The 23,799-nt window shown below is 46.3% G+C and overlaps 1 protein-coding gene across 1 annotated transcript; it reads left to right on the forward strand.

Moving 5' to 3' along the window:
• The first annotated feature begins 20,477 nt into the window (after nucleotides 1–20,477).
• Nucleotides 20,478–23,799, forward strand: cyp1b1 (cytochrome P450, family 1, subfamily B, polypeptide 1). Its single transcript, XM_085997889.1, has one exon. The coding sequence runs from the start codon at nucleotides 21,313–21,315 to the stop codon at nucleotides 22,963–22,965; it is 1,653 nt and encodes a 550-aa protein (XP_085854015.1). The 5' UTR covers nucleotides 20,478–21,312; the 3' UTR covers nucleotides 22,966–23,799.

Consider the following 23,799-nt stretch of genomic DNA (forward strand, 5'->3'; position numbering starts at 1 on the left):
GCACCATTTATCGATGGTTATCTTAACAAATCCCATGAAGTTTGTACAGCACAGAATATAATTTCGTCACCAGAAGGAATGTGTTAGTGAATAAAACAGATTTGGATTGAAGGAAGAGAGGGGCTTGAAAAGAATAGGCAAAGAAAGAAAATAGGTTACACAGTTAGGACAAGAGGAGAGAGAGAGAAAAGCAGAAAGATAGTTGGAACTGGAAGCAGTTCCGTTTAGCCAGTCATTCGGTGAAAGGTTAGGCTTTGGAGTGAGCTGTGTTGCGCATTAGGACCGCGGGGAGCGGCTCGGCGGCGGAGCTTCACACGCCGTGTACATTTTTCATGAATCAAATGAACGTGTGGTTAAAAAGCAAACCTTGTTGAAAAGCTTTCCCTAAAACAGCTCAGCTTTCCTCAGGGTAATCCAAGGGCCAAGACAGGAGCTTCGGGTGAATCGTAGGGTCCTAAGATTGCTGCATCTGCAGATCCAGGATTGTGTTTATTTTTATTTGTACATTTATTTATTTCCTCCAAATTCAAGTTAAACCTTTGCGGTGAGTTCCACGGGGAGGTTGGTTTGCACTCGAGGCGCGCGTCAGCTCTCTGGTTGTAACCGAGGCTCATAGTCCTGCAGTGTGATACCACGGGCACTGCCTGGAAACATGGCACAGTCCCTGGGCACCTTCCCTGGGCACAATACCCCGACAAAGTCCCCCGGCACAATCCCCAGGCACAATCCCCCAGCACAATCCCCAGGCACAGTCCCTGGGCACAATCCGCCAGCACAATCCCCCCGCTCAATCCCCGGGCACAGTCCCTGGGCACAGTCCCTGGGCACAATCCCCAGGCACAGTCCCTGGGCACAGTCCCTGGGCACCTTCCCTGGGCACAATCCCCAGGCACAGTCCCTGGGCACAGTCCCTGGGCACAATCCCCAGGCACAGTCCCTGGGCACAATCCGCCAGCACAATCCCCCTGCTCAATCCCCGGGCACAGTCCCTCGGCACAGTCCCTGGGCACAGTCCCTGGGCACCTTCCCTGGGCACAATCCCCAGGCACAATCCCTGGGCACATTCCCTGGGCTCAATCCCCAGGCACAGTCCCTGGGCAGAATCCGCCAGCACAATCCCCCCGCTCAATCCCCCCGCTCAATCCCCCCGCTCAATCCCTCGGCACAGTCCCTGGGCACCTTCACTGGGCACAATCCCAGGTACAATCCCCCGGCTCAGTCCCCCGGCATAAACCCCTGGCACAGCCGCTCAGGCATAATCCCATGGTATAATCCTCGGCACAGTCTGCAGGCACAATTCCCGGCACAGACACTCAGTATAATACCCTGGCACAGCCCCATCGGGTACAATCCCACGGTATAATCCTTGGGCACAATCCCTGGCCACAATCTCCGGGCACAATCCCCAGGCACAGGCCCCGGGCACAGTCCCTTGGGACCTTCCCTGGGCACAATCCCAGGTACAATCCCCCAGCACAGTCCCTGGGCACAATCCCCCAGTGTGATGCCATGGGCACTGCCTGCAACCAGTGCACAATCCCTCAGCATAATCTCCGGGCACAGCCCCCCAGCACAATCCCCCAGCTCAATCCCCAGACACAATCCCCCAGCATAATCCCCAGACACAATCCCCCAGCATAATCCCCAGACACAATCCCCCAGCATAATCCCCAGACACAATCCCCCAGCATAATCCCCAGACACAATCCCCCAGCATAATCCCCAGACACAATCCCCCAGCATAATCCCCAGACACAATCCCCCAGCATAATCCCCAGACACAATCCCCCAGCATAATCCCCAGACACAATCCCCCAGCATAATCCCCAGACACAATACCCGAGCATAATCCCCAGACACAATCCCCCAGCATAATCCCCAGACACAGACCCCCAGCATAATCCCCGGACACAATCCCCCAGCATAATCCCCAGACACAATCCCCCAGCATAATCCCCAGACACAATCCCCCAGCATAATCCCCAGACACAATCCCCCAGCATAATCCCCAGACACAATCCCCCAGCATAATCCCCAGACACAGTCCCCCAGCATAATCCCCGGGCACAATCCCCCAGCATAATCCCCAGACACAATCCCATGTTATAATCCCGGGCACAGTGCCCTGGATACTCTGAGCCATGTCTAGGGAGATGCTACTTTCCTAATGGACGGAGTGTGCAGCCTTCGCCTGGTCTTCGCTATTCGCAATGATTTAGCGAAATAACAACTCGCATTTATGTAATGACTTTAACGTCGAAAGACGTCCCAAGGCGCTTAAAGTTGTACAACTGACTAACTTGCTCTATTCCCCTCGTGCATTGGCTCAGATCTGCAGCCTCCTTGCATTAAATGAGATTTATCTAAAAATCACATCGCCTGTGATTGTTTTATTATTGGTTATTAAAAAAGGCACAATTCAGAAAGTCCCAAAGCTACTTCCTTGCAGTCTTCCACTAGATTTGCCCCGGAGCCAAGATGCAGAGTAATCGCGTGCGAGTGTTCCTCCTGATCCTCAAACATTACATAAACTAAAAATGTTCGGTTTGGTGAGAAATAACAGGTATATCCGGGTTTCTTCCGGTGTACAAGTTCAAATCCAAGGCGTGCAATTAACAGAGCAAACCAAAATGCTTTTCTCGGAATAAAATGTCACCACATCCAAGAATCGCAATGTTCCCATGACGCAACCCTTGGCATTTACACCTTAAAATGAAAAAAAAAGGTTTCTTTTTGTAAACCACCCTTCAGCAAATTGAAATGCCACTGTCCTCGCACGAATACTGGGTAAGATGACTGGAGATAGCACGAACCAGTGTTCCCCATTGCAATGTATAGTATTTTTAATTACTTCAACTTTTTTTCCATACCACGCGCTTGCAAGAAGACTCGGTTTCTAAAATCGAACAATCCCCCCCTCCTCAACTAAGCAAACTCCAATAGACCGATGTTTAATCACGAGGGCACTTGCAAAAGTGTGAACAGCAACTGGAGTCAAACTCCAGATCGAAAATGACAAATGTTTAAAAAGAACTCCATCCAAAGTGACCAGTCACCTAGAGCAAGTAGCCAATCAGAGATTTACCTGGAAGTCTTTGTGAGGGCCAGGTTCGATATCACCACAACCGGGACCTCAAGCCCAGCACCAAGCTCATGGTCTACAGAGCAGCAGTGATACCCGCCCTGCTGTATGCCTCAGAGACATGGACCATGTACAGCAGGCACCTCAAAGCACTGGAGAGGTACCACCAACGCTGCCTCTGCAAGATCCTGCAAATCCATTGGCAGGATAGGCGCACCAACATCAGTGTTCTCGCTCAGGCCAACATCCCCAGCATTGAAGCTTTGACCACGCGCGATCAGCTCCGATGGACGGGTCACATCATCCGCATGCCCCATACGAGACTCCCAAAACAAGCGCTCTACTTGGAGCTCCGGCACAGCAAGAGAGCCCCAGGTGGGCAGAGGAAACACTTCAAGGACACCCTCAAAGCCTCCTAGAAACAGTGCAACAGCCCCACCGACACCTGGGAATCCCTGGCCCAAGACCGCACAAAGTGGAGGAGAAGCATCCGGGAAGGCGCCGAACACCTCGAGTTTCTTCGCTGGGAGCAAGCGGAAGCCAAGCGCAGGCAGCGCAAGTCAACCCAAGCACCCCACCCACCCGCCCCTTCAACCACCGTCTGCCCCACCTGTGACACTGTAGGTCCCGCATTGAACTAATCAGTCACCTGAGAACTCATTTTTAATGTGGAAGCAAGTCATCCTCGGTTCCGAGGGACTGCCTAAGAAGAAGAAGATAAACCGAGACAGTGAAACGTTATTCGTCACCTGAAACCAGAGATTAAACTGCAGCACTGATTTCACAAGGGTCAGTGTTTTTTGAGGACTTCATAACACATCAAGATCACCCAGCGCACTGAGAATCGCCACATCGTAAAAAAAACTGACCAGACACACCTACAGAAAGTCAAACGGTCAGCAGATTTTGGATAGAATTCTATCTATCATTAAAAATGGGCATCTCCAACAATCTCTCCAGAACTGCACTGAAGTGTCAGCCTAGACAGTGTACTGATAGTGGGACTTGAACCCACAACCTTTCACTCCGAAGTGACAAATAAAGAATAACCCGCACTGGGAAATGGAGTCAAGGCTGGCATCAAATGTCCAACTTTGAATAGACTGCCCAAACCTGGCGACTGAGTGGTGCAGTGGGTTAGTGCACTGCCGTTTCACCCCTGTGATCTGGCTGTGTAATTTGCCCAGACTGATGTAATGAACAGGTTCCTGCTGTGGGCTGTACAGTAAATGAACTTGGGGTGTGGGGCAATGGGGGTTCTCAGCCTAATTCCTCGTGGATGAGGGCCTGCAGTACAAAACTGCCCTGAAGAGAGATTATAAGGATATGGGAAATAGGAATACTGGGTACTCATCTGAGGATGGAAAGGGAACAAAAGATAGTTTGCACTTTAGCACATTCAATGAAAATTATCGAGATCCTATCTTATGTCGGACCCACTACCCTGTGCCCACCAATATAATCTGAAGTTTGTAAATATAAAAATGCAATTGTTTCCATACATCGAGTGATTTAAAACGTATTTATTGTACTTACCACAGATTTTTGCAGACATAAAGCATTCCATGTCCAGGCTGTCTCCAGGCTATTTTTTTCCTCCAGCCTCTTAGGCCTATCTATTGTCCCATCACTGCAGAAACCCACGTCCACACCTTTCATCACCTTGGGTTTGTTTTCTCACATGCTCTCCTCAACAACAACTTGCATTTATATAGCGCCTTAAAAATAGTAAAACATCCCAAGGCGCATCACAGGAGCGTTATCAAACAAGATTTGACACCGAGCCACATAAAGAGATACTAGGACAGATGACCAAAAGCTTGGTCAAAAAGGTAGATTTTAAGGAGCGTCTTAGAGTAGAGAGAGGTAGAGAGGCGGAGAGGTTTAGGGAGGGAATTCCAGAGTTTAGGGCCTAGGCAGCAGAGGGCACGACCACCAACGGTGGAGTAATTAAAATCGGGAATGCGCAAGAGGCCAGAATTGAAAGTTCGCAAAGATCTCAGAGGGTTGTAGGGCTGGATGAGGCTACAGAGATAGGGAGAGGCGAGGCCATGGAAGGATTTGAAAATGTGTGAATTTTAAAATTGAGGCGTTGCTAGACCGGGAGCCAATGTAGGTCAGTAAGCAGAGCAGTGAAGGGTGAGGTGCGAGGTATGATATGGGAAGCGGAGTTTTCAAGAACCACTTTCCTCATAAACTTCAAATACTCCAGAGCTCTCCTGCACAAGTTTACACACACCCCTCACCTCTGGCTTTACCCAGCTCCTTTAGCTCTCTAGTCCCAGAAAATCAACTTCAAGAACCAGGTTCTAGTTTTCAATCCCTGCATGGCCTTGCCTCAGCCAGTTTGGGAAATCTCCAGCCATATCTCCCAAGTCACACCCTCCGTTCCCCTCACTTTGAATTACTGCTTTTTCCCTATGCCTCTACTCCGTTCCACCAGGGGATATTTTGGCCATTACTCAACTGAGCTCGGGACCTCCCTTCCAAAACCACTTTGCCTCGCTATCTCTCTCGCTGGCTGTTAACCCTCCTAAAGTGATAACGAGATTAAGAAATTATCTTTGGTTTTACTAATCCAAAATTCTTCTGGCTGGTTTCCACCCTTGTAAATCAGACTATTATTTTATACCCAGAACACTATATATATAAGTGTAAGTTGTTGCTGTTGTTGTTGAGTTGCCACTGATTATTATTGTGACTACTTTAGGAGAAGCAGTTACATCAGAAAAACCTAACGTCGTAAAGAGCAGATGTTCAGTTTAAATGGGATAGCATGTCTTACCATCTGCAGCACTGAATACTAAAGATGTTCAAACGCCCTCTAAAGTACTGTTGTTGAGACACGTACTTGTCTGGGTGGTGTCCTCACGCTAGTGATTTGTGACAGTGGAAGCTGCGATGCAGCAGATAAAATGCTGATGTGCTATAAATGCATTCATTTTCCTCAAGTTAATACATCCTCACTGAACTTCGAAAGGTGTCAGATTTGAGGTGAGCAACAATTTGTATTTAGTTGGTGCCAAAACATAGAAAGCATCTCAAGGTGCATTATGGGGTAGGAGAATGAACAATAAATAATGCTCAATAAGGGAACAGGTGCTGAACAGTGGATGGTGAGATTGCAAAGGGTGGCTGGAAGCTTTATTGAAAAGTTGGGTTTTGAGGATACTTTTAAAGGAGGGAAAGATGGAAAGATGGAAGGGTTTAGGGATGGAGTTCCAGAGAGTAGCGACATGTTGTCTGAAGGCTCTGTCACCAAAGTTGAAGCCCATGGAATAATAGGGACAGTGGCAGCATGGATATGAAATTGGCTAAATGACAGGAAACAGAGAGTAGTGGTGAACGGTTGTTTTTCGGACTGGAGGAAAATACGCAGTGGTGTTTCCCAGCGGTCAGTACTAGGACCACTACTTTTCTTGATATCTATTAATGATTTGGACTTGGGTATACAGGGCACAATTTCGAAATTTGCAGATGACACAAAATTTGGAAGTATAGAGAACAGTGAGTGATAGACTTCAAGAAGACATAGATAAGCTGGTGAAATGGGCGGACACATGGCAGATGAAATTTAATACAGAAAAGTGCGAAGTGATACATTTTGGTAGGAAGAATGAGGAGAGGCAATATAAACTAAAGGATACAATTCTAAAGGGGGTGCATGGACAGAGAGACCTGGGGTTTATGTGCACAAATCGTTGAAGGTGGCAGGGCAGGTTGAGAAAGTGGTTAAAAAAGTATACAGGGTCCTGGGCTTCATAAATAGAGGCACAGGGGTCGATTTTCATTAAGCTGTCGGGAAGGAGGCGGGACTACAACTTTCGGGTTTTAGTCCCACCTACATCAACGCCCGGCCAATCCACACGATTTTCCCTTGATTGACCTTGTTGAGCCCGCCCAGCGGGCTCAGCAGGCCAATTAAGGGCTACCCGGCAACAAGTGACATCACAGACTGAAATTTCATCTGTCAAGAGGTCTTGACAGATGAAATATCAGTGTTTCACAGCTGTTTGAAGCTGTCAAATACTGACAGTCTGACTTCTAACCTGAGTCCTTCTACACAGACTCAGTTAGAACTCTCACCGGCAATGAAAGCTGAAGGCTGTCACTTTTGACAGCTCGCAGCCATTTTGCTTTCAGTGCCAGCTGAGTGATGGACTCCCGAAACCTAGAGGAAGAAAGGCTGTTAAGGTAAGTACAGGTAATTTAAACTTCTTTACACACTTTAGACACACCAAACACACTTACCTTTGCACTCATGCACCCATCACTCACCTGAACACTGACATCACGACCCCTCCAAGTCCTTCAACCCGACGGCTCGCCTGCACATTCTCCCTGTGTTTGCGTGGGTTTCCTCCAGGTGCTCCGGTTTCCTCCCACAGTCCAAAGATGTGCGGGTTAGGTTGATTGGCCATGATAAAAATTGGCCCTTAGTGTTAGGGGGGATTAAATACGTGGGGTTACGGGGTTACGGGGATAGGGCTTGGGTGGGATGGCTGTCAGTGTAGGGACCGGGTGCTAGGGTTTGGATGATCAGCCATGATCTCGTTGAATGGCGGAGCAGGCTCGAAGGGCCGAATGGCCTACTCCTGCTCCTAGTTTCTATGTTTCTATGTTTCTATGCTCTAAACTGGCGTGGTTTGGAGCCGTCGGGAATCTCACACGACACCCCTCAAAATAGGGATTAGGCTAAAAACTGCCTGTTAACTACCTGTTAACAGGCAGTTAATTGGCACTAATCCCTTCCCGCCTCAGGTCGGCGGGTCCCAGTGCGGGGCGGGTACCCGCCTCCTCTGAAACTTACGTGGAGGCGGGTTTTGGGCGGGATGGTGTCGGGACCCCCGAATTCGGGATTTTAGCCCCCCGCACACCTAAAAGCCCGCCTCACGGTACACTGAAAATCGACCCCACAGAGTACAAAAGCAAGGAAATTATGATGAATCTTTATAAACACTGGCTCGGCCTCAACTGAAGTATTGTGTCCAATTCTGGGCGCCGCACTTTAGGAAGGATGTGAAGGTCTTAGAGAGGATGCAGAAAAGATTTACAAGAATGATTCTAGGGATGAGGGACTTCAGTTATGTAGATAGACTGGAGAAGCTGGGGTTGTTCTTCTTAGAGCAGAGAAGGTTGAGAGAAGATTTGAGAGATGTGTTCAAAATCATAGGGTTCTAGACCGAGTAGATAGAGAGAAACTATTCCCATTGGCAGAAGGGTCGAGAACCAGAGGACACAGATTTAAGGTGATTGGCAAAAGAACCAAAGGCAACACGAGGTAACACTTTTTTACGCAGCGAGTGGTTAGGATCTGGAATACACTGCCTGAAAGGGTGGTGGAGGCAGACTCAATCATGGCTTTCAAAAGGGATTTGGATAAGTACCTGAAGGAAAAAAAATTGCAGGGCTTTGGGGAAAGGGCGGGGGAGTGGGACTAGCTGAAGTGCTCTTGCAGAGAACCAGCACGGGCTCGACAGGCCAAATTGACTCCTTCTGGGCCGTAACTATTCTATGATTCAAAGGTAGTGTGAAAAGAGTTGGGTATTGCCAAAAGAACAGAGTTAAATTGAAGGATGCAGGTGGGGACATAAGTCTGCAGGAGATTGCAGAGGGAGATTGGGGCAAGGCCATGGAGGAATTTGAATACAAGCATGAGAATTTAAAATTTAATGTGTTGGGGACTAGCATTCAATATAGGTCAGCAAGGACATGGGTTTTAGTAAGCAGGACTTAGTGTGGGACAGGATACAGTTGGCTGAATTTTGGATGAGTTAGAATTAAACAGAATGTACAGCACAGAAACAGGCCATTCGACCCAACTAGTCAATGCCAGAGTTCATGCTGCACATGAGCCTCCTCCCACCCCTCTTCATCTAACCCGATCAGCATAACCTTCTATTCTTTTCTCCCTCATGTGTTTAACTAGCTTTCCCTTAAATAAATTTATGTTATTCGCCTCAACTACTCCATGTGGTAGCCAGTTCCACATTCTAACCACTCTCTGGTAAAGAAGTTGTTGGAGTTTATAAAGGGTTGAGAATAGGAAATCAGCATGGAGGACAGTGGACAAATTGAGTCTAGAAATAACAAATCGTGGGTCACATTGTCCGCATGCCTGATACGAGACTCCCAAAACAAGCGCTCTACTCGGAGCTCCGACACAGCAAGAGAGCCCCAGGTGGGCAGAGGAAACGCTTCAAGGACACCCTCAAGGCCTCCTTGAAAAAGTGCAACATCCCCACCGACACCTGGGAATCCCTGGCCCAATACCGTACAAAGTGGAGGAGAAGCATTCGGGAAGGCGCCGAATGCCTCGAGACTCTTTGCCAGGAGCAAGCGGAAGCCAAGCGCAGGCATTGGAAGGAGCGCACGTCAACCCAAGCACCCCACCCACCCGCCCCTTCAACCACCATCTGCCCCACCTGTGACAGAGACTGTAGGTCCCGCAATGGACTCATCAGTCACCTGAGAACTCATTTTTAATGTGGAAGCAAGTCATCCTCGGTTCCGAGGGACTGCCTAAGAAGAAGAAGAGAAATAGCAAATGCATGATTAAGGGTTTCAGTGGTGGACAGGCTGAGGTAGGATTGGTGGAAAAGCCCACTGCTCCGAATCCACCCAACTCAATGCATTTTCCTAGGTCAGGGGTCATCAGAGATGCATTGCAGATTCCCAATGGGATTCCTGCTGCCTAGAGGGACCCCTTCAGTGGAAGGACGCAAGACTCTTGCAGTGCTGCAGTGGGGATGCCGCTGGCAGCACCAGAAGCAGCAGCAACGGGCCTTAAAATGCCAGCCCTAGCCCAAAGACGTGATCAAGGCTCCTGCTGAATGCCTCGGCCAAGATTGAGGCCTTCAGTAGGTAAATGGTGGGCCCAAATTGGAGGGAAAAGAGGCTGCTACAAGGCCCTCTTCTTCCACTGGGGGAACTCAGGTGGCGGGGGGAGGGGGGGGCCTTTACTGCTCCTTCCCAGGGCCTACCACCATCGGCCCTGGGAAGTAGCAATAACTGGAATAGAAAGGAGGGAAATCCTTTGGGTTACTGAGCCCCATCCTCCCCACCATCATTTTCATGCAGTGAGTTGGGAAGGAACAATCAGTGGGTATGTAAGTGCTGATTGGGGTGGTGCAGAGACATCACTGCCCACATTTTTCCACATTCTGCACTATGATCCCACCCAATATCTGTAGCACACAAGTTATAGAGGTTAATACAGTATTGGTTAAGTGGCTTGTTAACTTCTTGAGAGGGATTGAAGAAATATAGCAGATGTTTCGTTCTTGGCCAACATTTTTTCGTTCTTGCTGATGAAATTGCTTTTTCAGGAAGTTACCATTAGTGTCCATTAATTTTGGTCAAATATTGCCAATTTACCCATGTTTTGGGAAAGTGGGAATTCTTGACACTTGCTATAAGAATTCTTTTACACAACTTGTGACTGCATGTAGGTAAGTTACCTATTTCTGTTACAATACTTGTTACAATGATATCTTTATGACTCTGATTGCTATTTATTTCAATCACTTCTCCTCTATGAAAAAAGCTTTCATTCAGTTCAGTTACAGGAAACAGTCAAGTCTTTAGAATTGAAGTTCTTGTTAAAATTTATGCAATCGGCCTCAGGTGATACTTAAACTTTTACATATGGGTAGTTCTAGTGTTACTGGACCTCAGTGCAGAAACCCAGGAGTCTAAATCCCAGCATGGTTTATATTGAGAATGCTGCAATTTCAAAATGAGAACTGGCACTGTATCATCCTGTTTGCTGAAACTGAGAAAGCAGTGCACGTTTAGTCACAATAACTAGTCAGGCTCGAGGGATACGAGCTTTGAATGAAAAATGGAGCCTGCATATTTTATCAGAAGGTTGTATTTGTGTTTTGTAACTAAACTTGAACTTGTTGTTTCACAGTACATCAAACTTAGTCTGAAACATTGGATACCAGCATCTCCATGCTATTAACCATGGGAATTAAAACAAAGGGGGATAAATAGCTGGAATGTGCAGAATTGTAATGTTTAAAGGAGAAAGTAACCACTTGCAGTGCAAGTTCTTATGCCCATATGTGTTCCATGCTATTCATTTTTATAGTCTCTTCTCTTCATAGAGTAATCCCCAGTTGAATGTATTCTCCATACAGCCCAGTTTTCAGGCTTCATTTAAGCAGAAGTAAAGCAGATATGCGTTGGCATCAAGTAGTGTGATCTTCACAGAATGATTCTGCAAACCACCATTGATCAGCACTTGGCTGGTCTACTTCCAGCCTAATTGGGTACTGTCCAATTCTTGGTAATGCACTCCCTGCATGTTCTTTTTTGATGAATATGGTCAAAAGATTGCTAACATATAACCAGCAGATAGTCCAAAAGCATCCTCTTGTTTGAGATCATCGTAACACATTGGTTTCCTTCTGCTAGATTAAAATACTTGCCTTCTGGGCTCCATATCAGAGTCCACCCTGCAAAGGTTACTCTTTGGAAAAAAGAGGCTTTGAGAAACTTTCAGTGCCGAACACATAAGGAGTGGCCACTTTCCACCAGTGAGGAGGTGAACCATACAGAAGAGGAAGGTCCCACTTTAGATCTCTGGCCTTTGCAGAATTTGCTGATCGCAGCTAAAATAATGGTAGGGGTGCTACAGTTGGCCTCAGCACCCATGAATTAAGAAGAGGGGCAAAGCGGATGGGGTTGCTGATCACTATCCATTGCTTGTCAATGTATGTGGATATTGGCTGAGGACAGAATCAGGTGCATTTACTTCAGTCATGTGGAGAGAGTGCAGAAGCTGGGATTGTTCTCCTTGGAGCAGAGAAGGTTAAGGGGAGACCTAATAGAGATGTTCAAAACTATGAGGGGTTTTGATAGGGCAAGTAGGGAGAAACTAGGGGAGGTCATAGATTTAAAATAATTGGAAAAAGAATTAGAAGGGAAATTAGGTGAAATTATTTCACACAGAGGGTTGATAGGATCTGGAACACACTCCCTGAAAGTGTGGTGGAAGCAGTTTCCATAGGAACTTTCAAAAGTCAATTGGGCATGTACTTGAAGAGGACTAACTTGCAGGGTTATGGGGGAAAAGCTGGGGTGTGGGACTAAATTGGACAGATCTTTCAAAGAACCATCACAAGCACGATGGACCGAATGGCCTCCTTCTGTGTTGTACGATTCTATGATTCTACCCAACAATCACCGCCCGCCCCCGCCCCCCCCCCCCCCCCCCCCACCGCCAACCCCCCTGCAAGATAGATTAATATACTGTCAATCACCGTTAAAGCTCACACATTAGTAATATCCACCTGGGTGAGGCATAAAAGTTTTTTTAAATGCCCTCACAGTTCAAAGTGTCAAAAGTATTAAAAAGAGAAAAACTGCAGAATAAATTATTGTTCATAAAGTATAATGCTCCTGTGCTAATAAAGCAATGCATCATTCAATTTACTAGGAGCAGCAGCAGAGGAGATCTGCTGGAGAGCCACTCTTTAGCTGGAGGGGAATAAGACTTTGTCAACAAAATTGTAATTTGACTCGAGGATTAAACTGACTAAAAACAGCTTATTTTACTAAATGAAGAGCAAACTTTAAGAGGAAGGGTACTTTCAACTTGAAATACCTAGTCCTTTATATGGCCCACATCATTTATCTTGAAGCCATTCTTGATTTTTCCTTGTATTTTACCATAACAGTCTGGTGGGTTGGAAATCAGATTTAGAGTTATGACTAGCAAGCAGGAATATCCAAACAGGAAAGGAATCCCAAACAATAGGAGTGTAAGTAAAATGTGGCTGGCTTTTCAGGTTTCTTACTTGTTTACTTACAGAATGTGTTGTGCTGCTTCTGCACAGGGTTATAGGGAAAAAGCTGGGGTGAGTTTAACCAGCAGGACTTGATCCTCAGTCATAAGGTCCTAACCAGATGCAGCCAATGTGTCTGAGGGTTGAACATGTGCCCTTAAAGAGAACTGCTTTGGGTAACAGTATAGTGAAGAAAGAAAGACTTACATTTCTATAGTGCCTGTCACGACTTCAGGATGTCCCAAAGTGCTTCACAGCCAATGAATTACTTTTGAAGTGTAGTCACTGTTGTAATGTAGGGAAACGCAGCAGCCAATTTGTGTACAGCAAGCTCCCACAGACAGCAATGAGATAATGACCAGATGATCTTTATTTTTAGTGATGTTGGTTGAGGAATAAATATTGACCAGGACAATGCCATAGTAAAAGGAAGCCATCAAAGCAGCAAGGCATGATGGTTATAAATCTGACTTTTTAAACAAAAATCCCAAACGCAAATCAAATCGAATCGTGCGCACCAGCAAAATATCTTCTTTCTCTTTGACATGATGATTTCCTTTGGACTGCTGCCTTCTTAGATGAATGGCAAGTCAGTCTGACTTTACGCTGTCAGTGGTTAAGAACACTGGGAGAACTCCCTGCTCTTCTTTAAATGGTGTGATGGAAATCTTTAACATCCTGAGCGGGCAGGTGGGGCCTTGGTTTTGGGTGACAAAGCAACACGCCCTCAGTACAGTACCCAAGTGCCAGCCAAGATTACCTGCTCAAGTCCAGGAGTGCAACGCAAACCCGCAACCTTGGGACTCAGATGTGGCAGTGCTACCAACTGAGCCAGGGACAAATTTATTATAAACAATTGAATAGTAATGATGTGTGGTGGGGGAGGGGAAGGGATTCATAGAATGACACAGCACTGAAGGAGGCTATTCAGCCCATCGTGCCTGTGCCGGCTCTTTGAAAGAGCTGCCCGATTAGTCCCACTCCCCCTGCTCTTTCCCCATAGCCCTGCAAATGTTGCCTTTTCAAGTATTTATCCAATTCTCTTTCGGAAGTTACTATTGAATTTGCTTCCGCCACCCTCGCAGGCAGTGCAATCCACATCATAATGGCTCGCAGTGTAAAAAAAAAATCTCTGGTTCTTTTGTCAATTATCTTAAATGTGCCCAATGGTTATCGACCCTCCTGCCAGTGGAAACAGTTTCTTCCTATTTACTCAATCAAAACCCTTCATAATTAATCCAGACCCTGTTTTTGTACAAAAATGTGATTTGTTTTTGCCTTAAAAGCTGCATTGGGCGACTATAGAAATGAATGGAACACATGCTGGAAACACTCAGCAGGTCAGGCAGCACCTGCCGAGAGAGAAACAGAGTTCAGGTCGATGACCTTCCTCAGGTTCTGACAAAGAGCCATAGACCTGAACAGTTAGCCATACCTTCCTCCCTCCACAGATGCTGCCTGACCTGCTGAGTGTTTCTAGCGTTTTTCTGTTTCTATTTCAAATTTCCTGCACGTTGTATTGCAGAATGAATATGTGTTGCATGTCATGCCCAAATTCCACAGAATACTCCATCCATCCTCCCCTTTACCTTTGAAAGCATATTTTAACCCGGGAATCCTTCAGTGCACTAAGGGTTAATTTAACGCAGGGCCTGAGCATGGTATGTGTGTGTGTTTTTTTTTAAACAGTGTTTCCCGCCTGGTGCAGTGTTTTTTTATGTGTTGAAAAAGCTAAATTGGTCATCTATGCCGGTATTTTGAAAATAGTGTCCTCAGGGAACACAAACACAAGCATTAATTCTGCACATTTATACATCAGCCTTTTAACACAAGGATATCCTGAAGCGAGCTCCAGACCAGACTGGACCTGCAGCGCTTACTCACCTCCACTTTTCCATTCAACAAATTATCTCTCGGGGTTCGTGCCAATAGATGGTTACTGCTGAAAAAACATGCCTTGCAAGTGCACCTTTCCATTAATTTTGGCGAATAAAATCATTGCTGGGGAATTTATATGACCAATAAACCGAATGCTTACTGGTGAGCTAGTTAAGTGTTGTTTTCTCACCATTAAGCTGAACATTAGTTCAAAGTGTCCTGGAGCGTGTTATTTACAAAATCGAGTTGCTTGGCGCCTTTTCGCGTCTCTCAGAAATGTCTCTTGAGGACTTCGGGAACGATTAACTGCTTTAAAGCGCGGGGAGTACACGTCAGTCAGTCAAGGGAAATAGCCACTAATACGACACAATCGGCGGAGTCCCGGACTTCCTTGAACTACACGGTTGTCACCGAGTCTCGATTATTGATATTACATCCCAAGGTGTCACCGGATGATTGAAAGTCATGAAGAATCTGACCTCCACAGCCTTGTGTCGCCCCCCACCAGTGTCCCCTGAGGCCTATCGCTCACCGGCGATCAGCGATCACTGACAAACGGGGATAGAGCAGGGGGAATGGGACCGACTGGATCGCTCTACAGAGAGCCGGCACGGACTCGATGGGCCGAATGGCCTCCTTCTGTGCCGTTATGACTCTATGATATCTATCTGTGTCTGTGAAATATGAGGCACAGCCCACTGAGATAGGGGCGAGATACGGTCATAACTACCCTCCCCACCTCCCTACAGTGGTCTGTATGGCTTTCCCATCGTTACCCCAGGACCAGACCAGCTAAATGTCTGAAGACAATGTAAGCTCGAAACTGTTGAAAATACTGGCCGAGAGGAAAATGTTAACTTCTCTTCCAGCTGTTCATGAAACTCCCGTGTATTTACAGCATTGTCTGATTCCAGTTTTTTTTTAATTTATAGTTTTTGGACAGACTTTAGGAGTTTCCTAACCCCGGTTATTTGGTGAGATTTTCCCACTGGGTGATTAGTGTTAAGACAGCTTTGGCTGTACCGTGGTGTGAGCGGTGGACTAATACACAGCTCATACATAAATCTTCTTCTTCTTCTTAGGCAGTCCCTCGGAACCGAGGATGACTTGCTGCCACATTAAAAATGAGTTCTCAGGTGACTGATGAGTCCAATGCGGGACCTACAGTCTCTGTCACAGGTGGGGCAGACGGTGGTTGAAGGGGCGGGTGGGTGGGGTGCTTGGGTTGACGTGCGCTCCTTGTGCTGCCTGCGCTTGGCTTCCGCTCGCTCTGGGCGAAGAGACTTGAGGTGTTCAGCGCCTTCCTGGATGCTTCTCCACTTTGTGCAGCCTTGGGCCAGGGGTTCCCAGGTGTCAGTGGGGATGTTGCACTTTTTCAAGGAGGCTTTGTGGGTGTCCTTGACCTGGGGCTCTCTTGTCCTAGTTCCAAGTAGAGCGCTTGTTTTGGGAGTCTCGTATGGAGCATACATAAATATAGTGAGAGTGACAGACAAAGCAGAGCCCTGGTGTACTCTCTGCGGGATCTATTGTTAAAAAAAGTTCACGAGGTTTATATGCTGTGTGGAGTTCACCAAAATGCTATCAGAAGCATTTTTAAAAAATCAATTTTTAGCTATGTTTAATAGATGTGAACTAGATCCATTTGAACAGTCGCGGGTTTCACCTGTTATTAAAAGCGTTCCTCAATGTAAACTGCACAGACTGTTCTTTTATTAAACTAATCTCTGACACGTCTTCTAAATAACGTTTACCGGCGACGAAATTGGTCAGCTGTATAAACAGCGGCGCTGGTGTCAAAACTAATCTGTAGGTGATTAAACTGTTTTACAACTGAGCGTCCCTTACTGAGTTTTTAAAAAAAACATGTAAAGGAATGCAACTTTATCGCCAGTGTTTATTGTAGGATGATATTGCTTCAGTTCCACATTAACTTGTTTTAGGTGTGGTACTTTCAGACAGCGTCTGCACTCTCTATTAAACACAGCTATGCAATTTTACATACTTTATATAATATATAATATATAAACATATGTCAACCGATATTATTTATGCTATCTATTAAATGTGCATTGTAATTTACCTACCTATCTAGATATACCCATATAATCTGTCAATCTGTGTTTGTGCTAATGCGTTTATGTAATCCACATACATATTTCACATTTGTGGATTTATATATATGCCCACCTATTTATGATATCCATTAAATGTAAATATGCCCTTTAGTTACCTACATATATAACATATAAATTGCGTGCATTCCGTATTAGTCACGTGTTTATGCTATTAAACATATATATGTGTTTTACCTACCTATATGTATTATATAAAATATTTCTACATCTGCCAACCTATAAATCTGTATTGAAGTATTTATCTCCTGTTTATCTTTCGTACATCGTTTTATTATCTAATCATCTATGAAGCTAAAACGTCTGCCTGTCTGTCTATCGATCTAACTATCAAATCATTGTGTGTCTCTAAATTAACTCTTCCTCAATGGTATTTACTTTAACAGTTCGATATCTCTAGCGATGGGTCCGTCTAAATCCATTGCAGTTTAGCACAAATCCCTCTCTTTTAGACAGAATCCTAATCTCCATAAATATTAGAAAATTGAATCACTTTAAATTTGAATGAACTGTAGATTCTGTCCGATCCAGCAAGACCGTTAAATAGCAGAATTCCTTGGATACTAAAATCCGTGGACAGAAATACTGCAACACTCCCATGAACCGCCGGCACTGGGGAAGATTGTCTTTAATCTATAATAATGTTTGTTTGTTTGGCCTTTTCCTCAAACACGTTCACGTTATGAATAGACACATATTTGGAAAGAATTAGTAACAAGTCTAGGGATTTCACACGCCGGGGTTCCTTTCCCTGTGAGTGATAGTATCTGCAGCTATTGGCTGTAAATGAAAAGCTGCCTTGCTGGGTCCTTCTCAAGGAGACTGATTGTAATGACTGCGGCCTGGGGGGCGGGGCGTGCGAAATCATCATGGTTTAAAATCGTGCTTCCAATTTTAGTTTAATGGTTTAAAGCAAAGATGTTGGATTTATATTTGAAAGTGAGCGGTGGCGATATAATACAAAAGCACTCTAAGGAGCCAACTTGCATTTATATAGCACCTTACACATAGTAAAAGGACCCAAGGCGCTTATTATACAACAAGGATCACGTGCAAAGAAAGAACTTGATTGGTGTGTAAGCAATTAAATAAGTTGTTGGAAAGGAAGTGAGATAGACGCGAGTCGGTGCATAAAACACTTACAGGTGCAATGTTGTATCTGATACAGACACAGTGATCTTCCCGGGTCGGTTCATTGCGGCCGCTTCAAACCTCCTCTCGGGGTCTGCTCCATTCTGGTGGTGCGGCCACTCTTTAACTGGGGCCGCAGTGCGACCGCGAGGGAGAGAAATTGGCCTCGCTGGAAACGTCACGTTTTCACAATATAAGAAGGACTTGGCTATTGCGTACATCGTTCAGAATGTATTTATCAAACACATGCATGCGTGTGCACAAGGAAAGAAGAAAACCTTGCTTAAATAACGCCTTGCTTAAATAACCCGGATGCCCAAAGCCTTTTACGGCCAATGAAGTATTTTTGGAATAACAACAGAAAATGCTGGAAAAACTCAGCAGGCCAGGCAACATCCGTGGAGAGAAATTAGAGTCGACGTTTCGGGTCTAACCCTTTTTCAGAACTGGAAAGGAAATGAAATAGATCGAAAGGCCAGGCTGGGAGAGAACAAAAGAAGTGAAGAGACATTAAGAGGTATTCAAAACCAGACGAGATGGTGATAGGACTAGTGGAGACAAAAGACGGCTCAGATTAGGTGTGAAATGCTCTGGCAGAATGGGAGACAGCTGCCATGTGGGAGAGAAAAAAAATGGTGGGGGGAAAGGGTCAAAACAAAGGTGTGGATAAAATATAAGCAAAAATGTAATGGGGGCCGAGGTTATGATCTGAAGTTGTTGAACTCGATGTTGAGTCCGGAAGGCTGTAAAGTGCCTAATCGGAAGATGATTTCTAATCGGAAGTATTTTTGGAGTCTAGTCACTGTTGTCATACAGGAAGATGATTACTATTTGGAAGTATTTTTGGAGTCTAGTCACTGTTGTCATACAGGAACCGCGCCAGCCAATATGCGCTCAGCAAGCCCCCACAAACAGCAATGTGACAATGGCCAGATAATTTGTTTTAGTGATGTTGGTACACACACACATGTACATACACACACATACACACACACATACATGCACACATACAAACACAGCTGTATACACACATTTCTATTCAAAAGCATAAACTTCTTTGACCATTCGTGATGTGTTTTAAAACATGTTGCCCTTTAACTAAAACCCAGGCATTTGCCTGCACAAGGCTGCTTCCTGCTGTACATTCAAACACTTTACCGGTGTTAAGACGCTGTTTATCTATTGCTGCGCCTTGTGTTTGCTGGTGTGGGACGGTGCTGCGGTGAATTGAATGGTATCCCCCCGAGGAGCGGTTCAGGGGGGGTCGATGGATTCGCTGTTCGGATCAGAGACCTTCAGCCCACCGATGTAACGACTGAACAACAAATAGACGAAATGAGCACGGAGCAGCATCATAGAGGCAAGAATAAATCAAGGCTCTTTTTATGTTGCAACTATTAAACGTGGAAGGTAAGGAAAGAAAGATGGAAATTCACCGAATCCGTGTGGTAACTGCGAGTTAAAGTGATTAATTGAATGATTGAGGTCGGTTGGAGATAATCGGTCACAACCCCACACCCTAAGCTGACCTCAAGGTGGAAGGAGATGTTCGAATTTCAGTGGTTAAGTGAGAACACGAGCCACTCGTCCGAGCAGAGCTGGCCGATCTGGGGTTAGTTTTCGACAGGAATAGTGCGAGAATGACTCCAGGCAGCGGTAAGGTGTGGGCGGGCAGGACTAGGGACATCACTTCTCAGTCCCTCATAATCTTTACAGCATCCACGGATCAACTCCATTTGCGGCATCCCAAATATTTCATACTCGCTTATTTAAATTGTTATTCCCCCCAAAAAATCAGAAATGCTTGTTACGAAAGACAAATACTGAATCAGAAAGCATTATATATATATTAGAAAACAATATATATATATATTAGAAAGTTATATATATATTAGAAAGCAATATATATTAGAAAGTTATATATATTAGAAAACAATATATATTAGAAAGTTATATATATTAGAAAGCTATATATATTAGAAAACAATATATATATATTAGAAAGCAATATATATATATATTAGAAAGTTATACATATATTAGAAAGCAATATATATATTAGAAAGTTATATATATATTATAAAACAATATATATATATATATATTAGAAAGCAATATATTATATAATACAGCAGATGCTGGAAATGTGAAATGGAAACAGAAAATGCTGTTGTTCTGGCGAAAGTTTACCGACCTGAAAGGTTAACCCTACCTGTCTCTCTCTCCACAGATGCTGCCTGACCTGCTGAGTGTTTCCAGCATTTCACTGTTTTTATTACTAAATCACATCGTTAGCGAAAGGAGGAATAAAAGTGCGAGGTTTAAGACCCTGCAATAAACGCATTAATCTCCATTTCCTTTTAACCCGCTATTGCAGTCAGATCTTTCATGTACAATCATATTAGAAAGGCGGAGTCACTGCGATAAGCAAACAGGCGGGGCAAAGGGAGGGCGGGGAGATTACGGTCTCAGATCTCGCTTGTGTTTGCCCATTAGAAATCCACCGCTGGTGTCAGGTTATCACATTGTTCTGAGTGAGATTATATTTAAATAGCCCCCAATCGCGGCACGCATTGCTTTGCTCCGCACGCAACGGGGAGGCGACAGCGAGCAAGCCTGGAAACGGGAGTGGGTGGGCACTGTCTGCACCGGCTGATCCTGCAACTTTCCTGGACAGAAGGATCCCGCCAGCCCCCCTGTGTGTGTGTGTTTCTCTCACCCTTCTCTCTCTTATCAAATCACACCCAGCAATGAGAAGACCCGGCGAGTTGCAAGCGTCGGATTCTTGGCGATCTAAAGTGCTTGGAGTTGTTTTAAAAAAGAAAAACAAGGTCAAATACCTTTTGCCCACCGAGGAGTTGGTCCCACTCGCTGATGACTTAAAGCCTTGATAGAGCTCGCCTGCTGCCATATGACGGTAGGGGGACAGTCTCTCTCTCTCTATATATATATACGTGTGAGGTGACAGCAATCCGGAGAAGCTCTGAGACGGCACACTTGATGAATTGACGCTGCTTTTAATGAGATCTTTTGCTGGGATCTGCATTATGCTCTCCTCAGTATCAACCAACTGCACAGATTGGCTTCGTTCGTTGAAATACTACGGATGTCCCCTGTCCTAACTGGAACTTCTCAGGAATATAAAGGATCTGCTATTTGAATGCACATATAAAATATATACTTTATTTATGTTAAAAAAGGCTATATCATTTGAGGAAAAACGTTTTTGAACGTGGCAACATTAATAGACAGAGGAAATTCCTGCTGCTACTTCACCCACAAGGACACTGAAGGAATGATTTTCAATAAAACTTGTCGTTTTGGAGGAGTCGTTGAACAGGAGACGATGATTGAGGGAGAGGATCTGGCCAAGCCGAGCTTGCAGCTACTGTTGGCGGCGGCGCTCTCCGTGCTGGTCGGGCTGCAGGTCTGGAGGTGGCTGCAGCAGCAACTGCGGGATGGGGACCACAGGAGCCCGCCCGGCCCTTTCCCCTGGCCCCTGATCGGCAACGCTGCTCAGCTCGGCAGCATGCCCCACCTCTCCTTCTCCAGACTGGCCGAGAAGTACGGCGACATCTTCCGCATCAAGCTGGGCAACCGCACGGTGGTGGTCCTGAACGGGGAGGAGACCATCCGCCAAGCGCTGGTCAGGAAAGGGGGCGACTTTTCCGGCAGACCCGACTTCACCTCTTTCGGCGTGGTGTCCGGCGGCCGGAGCTTGGCTTTCAAGAGCCACGGGGACGTGTGGAAGTTCCACCGCAAGATCGCCCACTCCACCGTGCGGGCTTTCTCCACCAGCAACCCGCACACCAAGAGGGTCTTCGAGCAACATGTGGTGTGCGAGATGCACCAGCTCATCCGCCTCTTCCTGCACAACAGCCGGGCGGGAGGCTACTTCGACGCGTGGGCCAGCACCGTGGTGGCCGTGGCTAATGTCATGAGCGCCGTCTGCTTCGGCAAGAGGTATAGCCACGATGACCTGGAGTTCCAGTCCCTGCTGACCAAGACTAACCGCTTTGGTCAGACGGTGGGAGCCGGCAGCCTGGTGGATCTCATGCCCTGGCTCCAGTACTTCCCCAACCCCATCCGCTCCGTCTTCGAGGACTTCAAGCAGCTCAACCGGGACTTCTACACCTTTGTCAAGGACAAGGCGCACCAGCACCGGGAGACCTTCCGGCTGAACCGGGACAGGGATATGATGGACGCTTTCATCCGCACCATCGACTACAAGAAGGTGGCGAGCGAGAAGGGCTTGAGACTCGGCTCCGTCTACGTGGAATCCACCGTTACCGACATCTTCGGGGCCAGCCAGGACACCCTGTCCACCGCCCTGCACTGGCTGACCCTCTTCCTGATCTGGAACCCCGAGGAGCAAAGGAAGGTCCAGGAGGAGGTGGACAAGGTGGTGGGTCGGGACCGCATTCCCACCACCGAGGACCAGCCTCACATGCCCTACCTCATGGCTTTCATCTACGAGTCCCTTCGCTTCAGCAGCTTCGTGGCGCTCACCATCCCGCACGCCACCACCAGGGACACGCTTCTCAACGGCTACCACATCGCCAAGGGCACGGTGATCTTCGTCAACCAGTGGTCGGTCAACCACGACCCCCAGAATTGGTCCAAGCCCGAGGTCTTTGACCCTTCCAGGTTTCTCAACGAGGACGGGACCATCAGCAAGGACTTGATCAGCCGAGTGATGATCTTCTCGGTGGGGAGGAGAAGGTGCATCGGGGACGAGCTCTCCAAGATGCAGCTCTTCCTCTGCACTTCCCTTCTGATGCACCAGTGCACCTTCACCGCCAACCCCGGCGAGAAGCTCACCCTGGACTTCACTTATGGCTTAACCTTAAAACCCAAAACTTTCACCATCAACGTGACTCTGCGAGACACAATGGAGCCTCTCCAGGCGGCTGTCCAGAGAATCCAGCAAGCGGAGGCCAAGCAGTAAATGTTGGGACATATTTTAAATTAAAAATGAGACACTTAAGGGTTAACATTTTTTTTTAAATGTTCCAACCCGACTGTGGCTCCTTGTCGTTGACTTTAACCAATTCATGTAGTAACATCTGCTGGGTAATGTGCTGTGTAGCCACTGCCGTGCTTCTAACAGCTGGAGCAAGGGTAACCGGGCGGGTAGAGGTTTGTGTGAATGTTTCAGCCTCGGTGAATGATGAAACGAATACTCGTGTACTGACACAAAGTGGGGAACAGATGGGAATTCTTTTTATAAGTTTACAGTTGACTTGTCCAACGGTTGACGGAGTCGAGGGGCGTCCTATCGATCAATCTGATATAGTAGATACACCGGGAAGCAGCAAGATTTTAAGGGTGATAGTTTGCACATATCTTCGCGCGTGAGCCAGAGGTTTGATTTTCAGTCAGAACTTAATGACGTTAAATAGTCTGCTGAAGTTGTATAAGGTACGCGGAGGGAGAGGGCAGCACCTGGGGTTTGCCCACTTAACAGTCGCTGCACACAGTGGCCCAGTGAGTGAACCGCTTTGAGGTATTTGCAGGCGCTCAGTGTGCGCATATTTCAGGCTCCACCCCTTTCTATATTGTCTCCATTGCCATTTACGGATTTTGACTATTGTGATCATTTGAATAGTGACTCCACACCGATAATCCTCAACCTTCATTTCTGGTAAGTAATCTACACCGCCCTGTATCAGAACTTTTTTCCCGCTTCAAACCCAACCCCAATACCTCGCTATAACAACAGAAAATGCTGGAAAAACTCAGCAGGCCAGGCAACATCCGTGGAGAGAAATTAGAGTCGACG

Source organism: Somniosus microcephalus, chromosome 9, assembly GCF_052327205.1.
Source record: "Somniosus microcephalus isolate GS21.2 chromosome 9, FLI_Smic_1.0, whole genome shotgun sequence".
NCBI classification, from domain to species: Eukaryota; Metazoa; Chordata; class Chondrichthyes; order Squaliformes; family Somniosidae; genus Somniosus; species Somniosus microcephalus.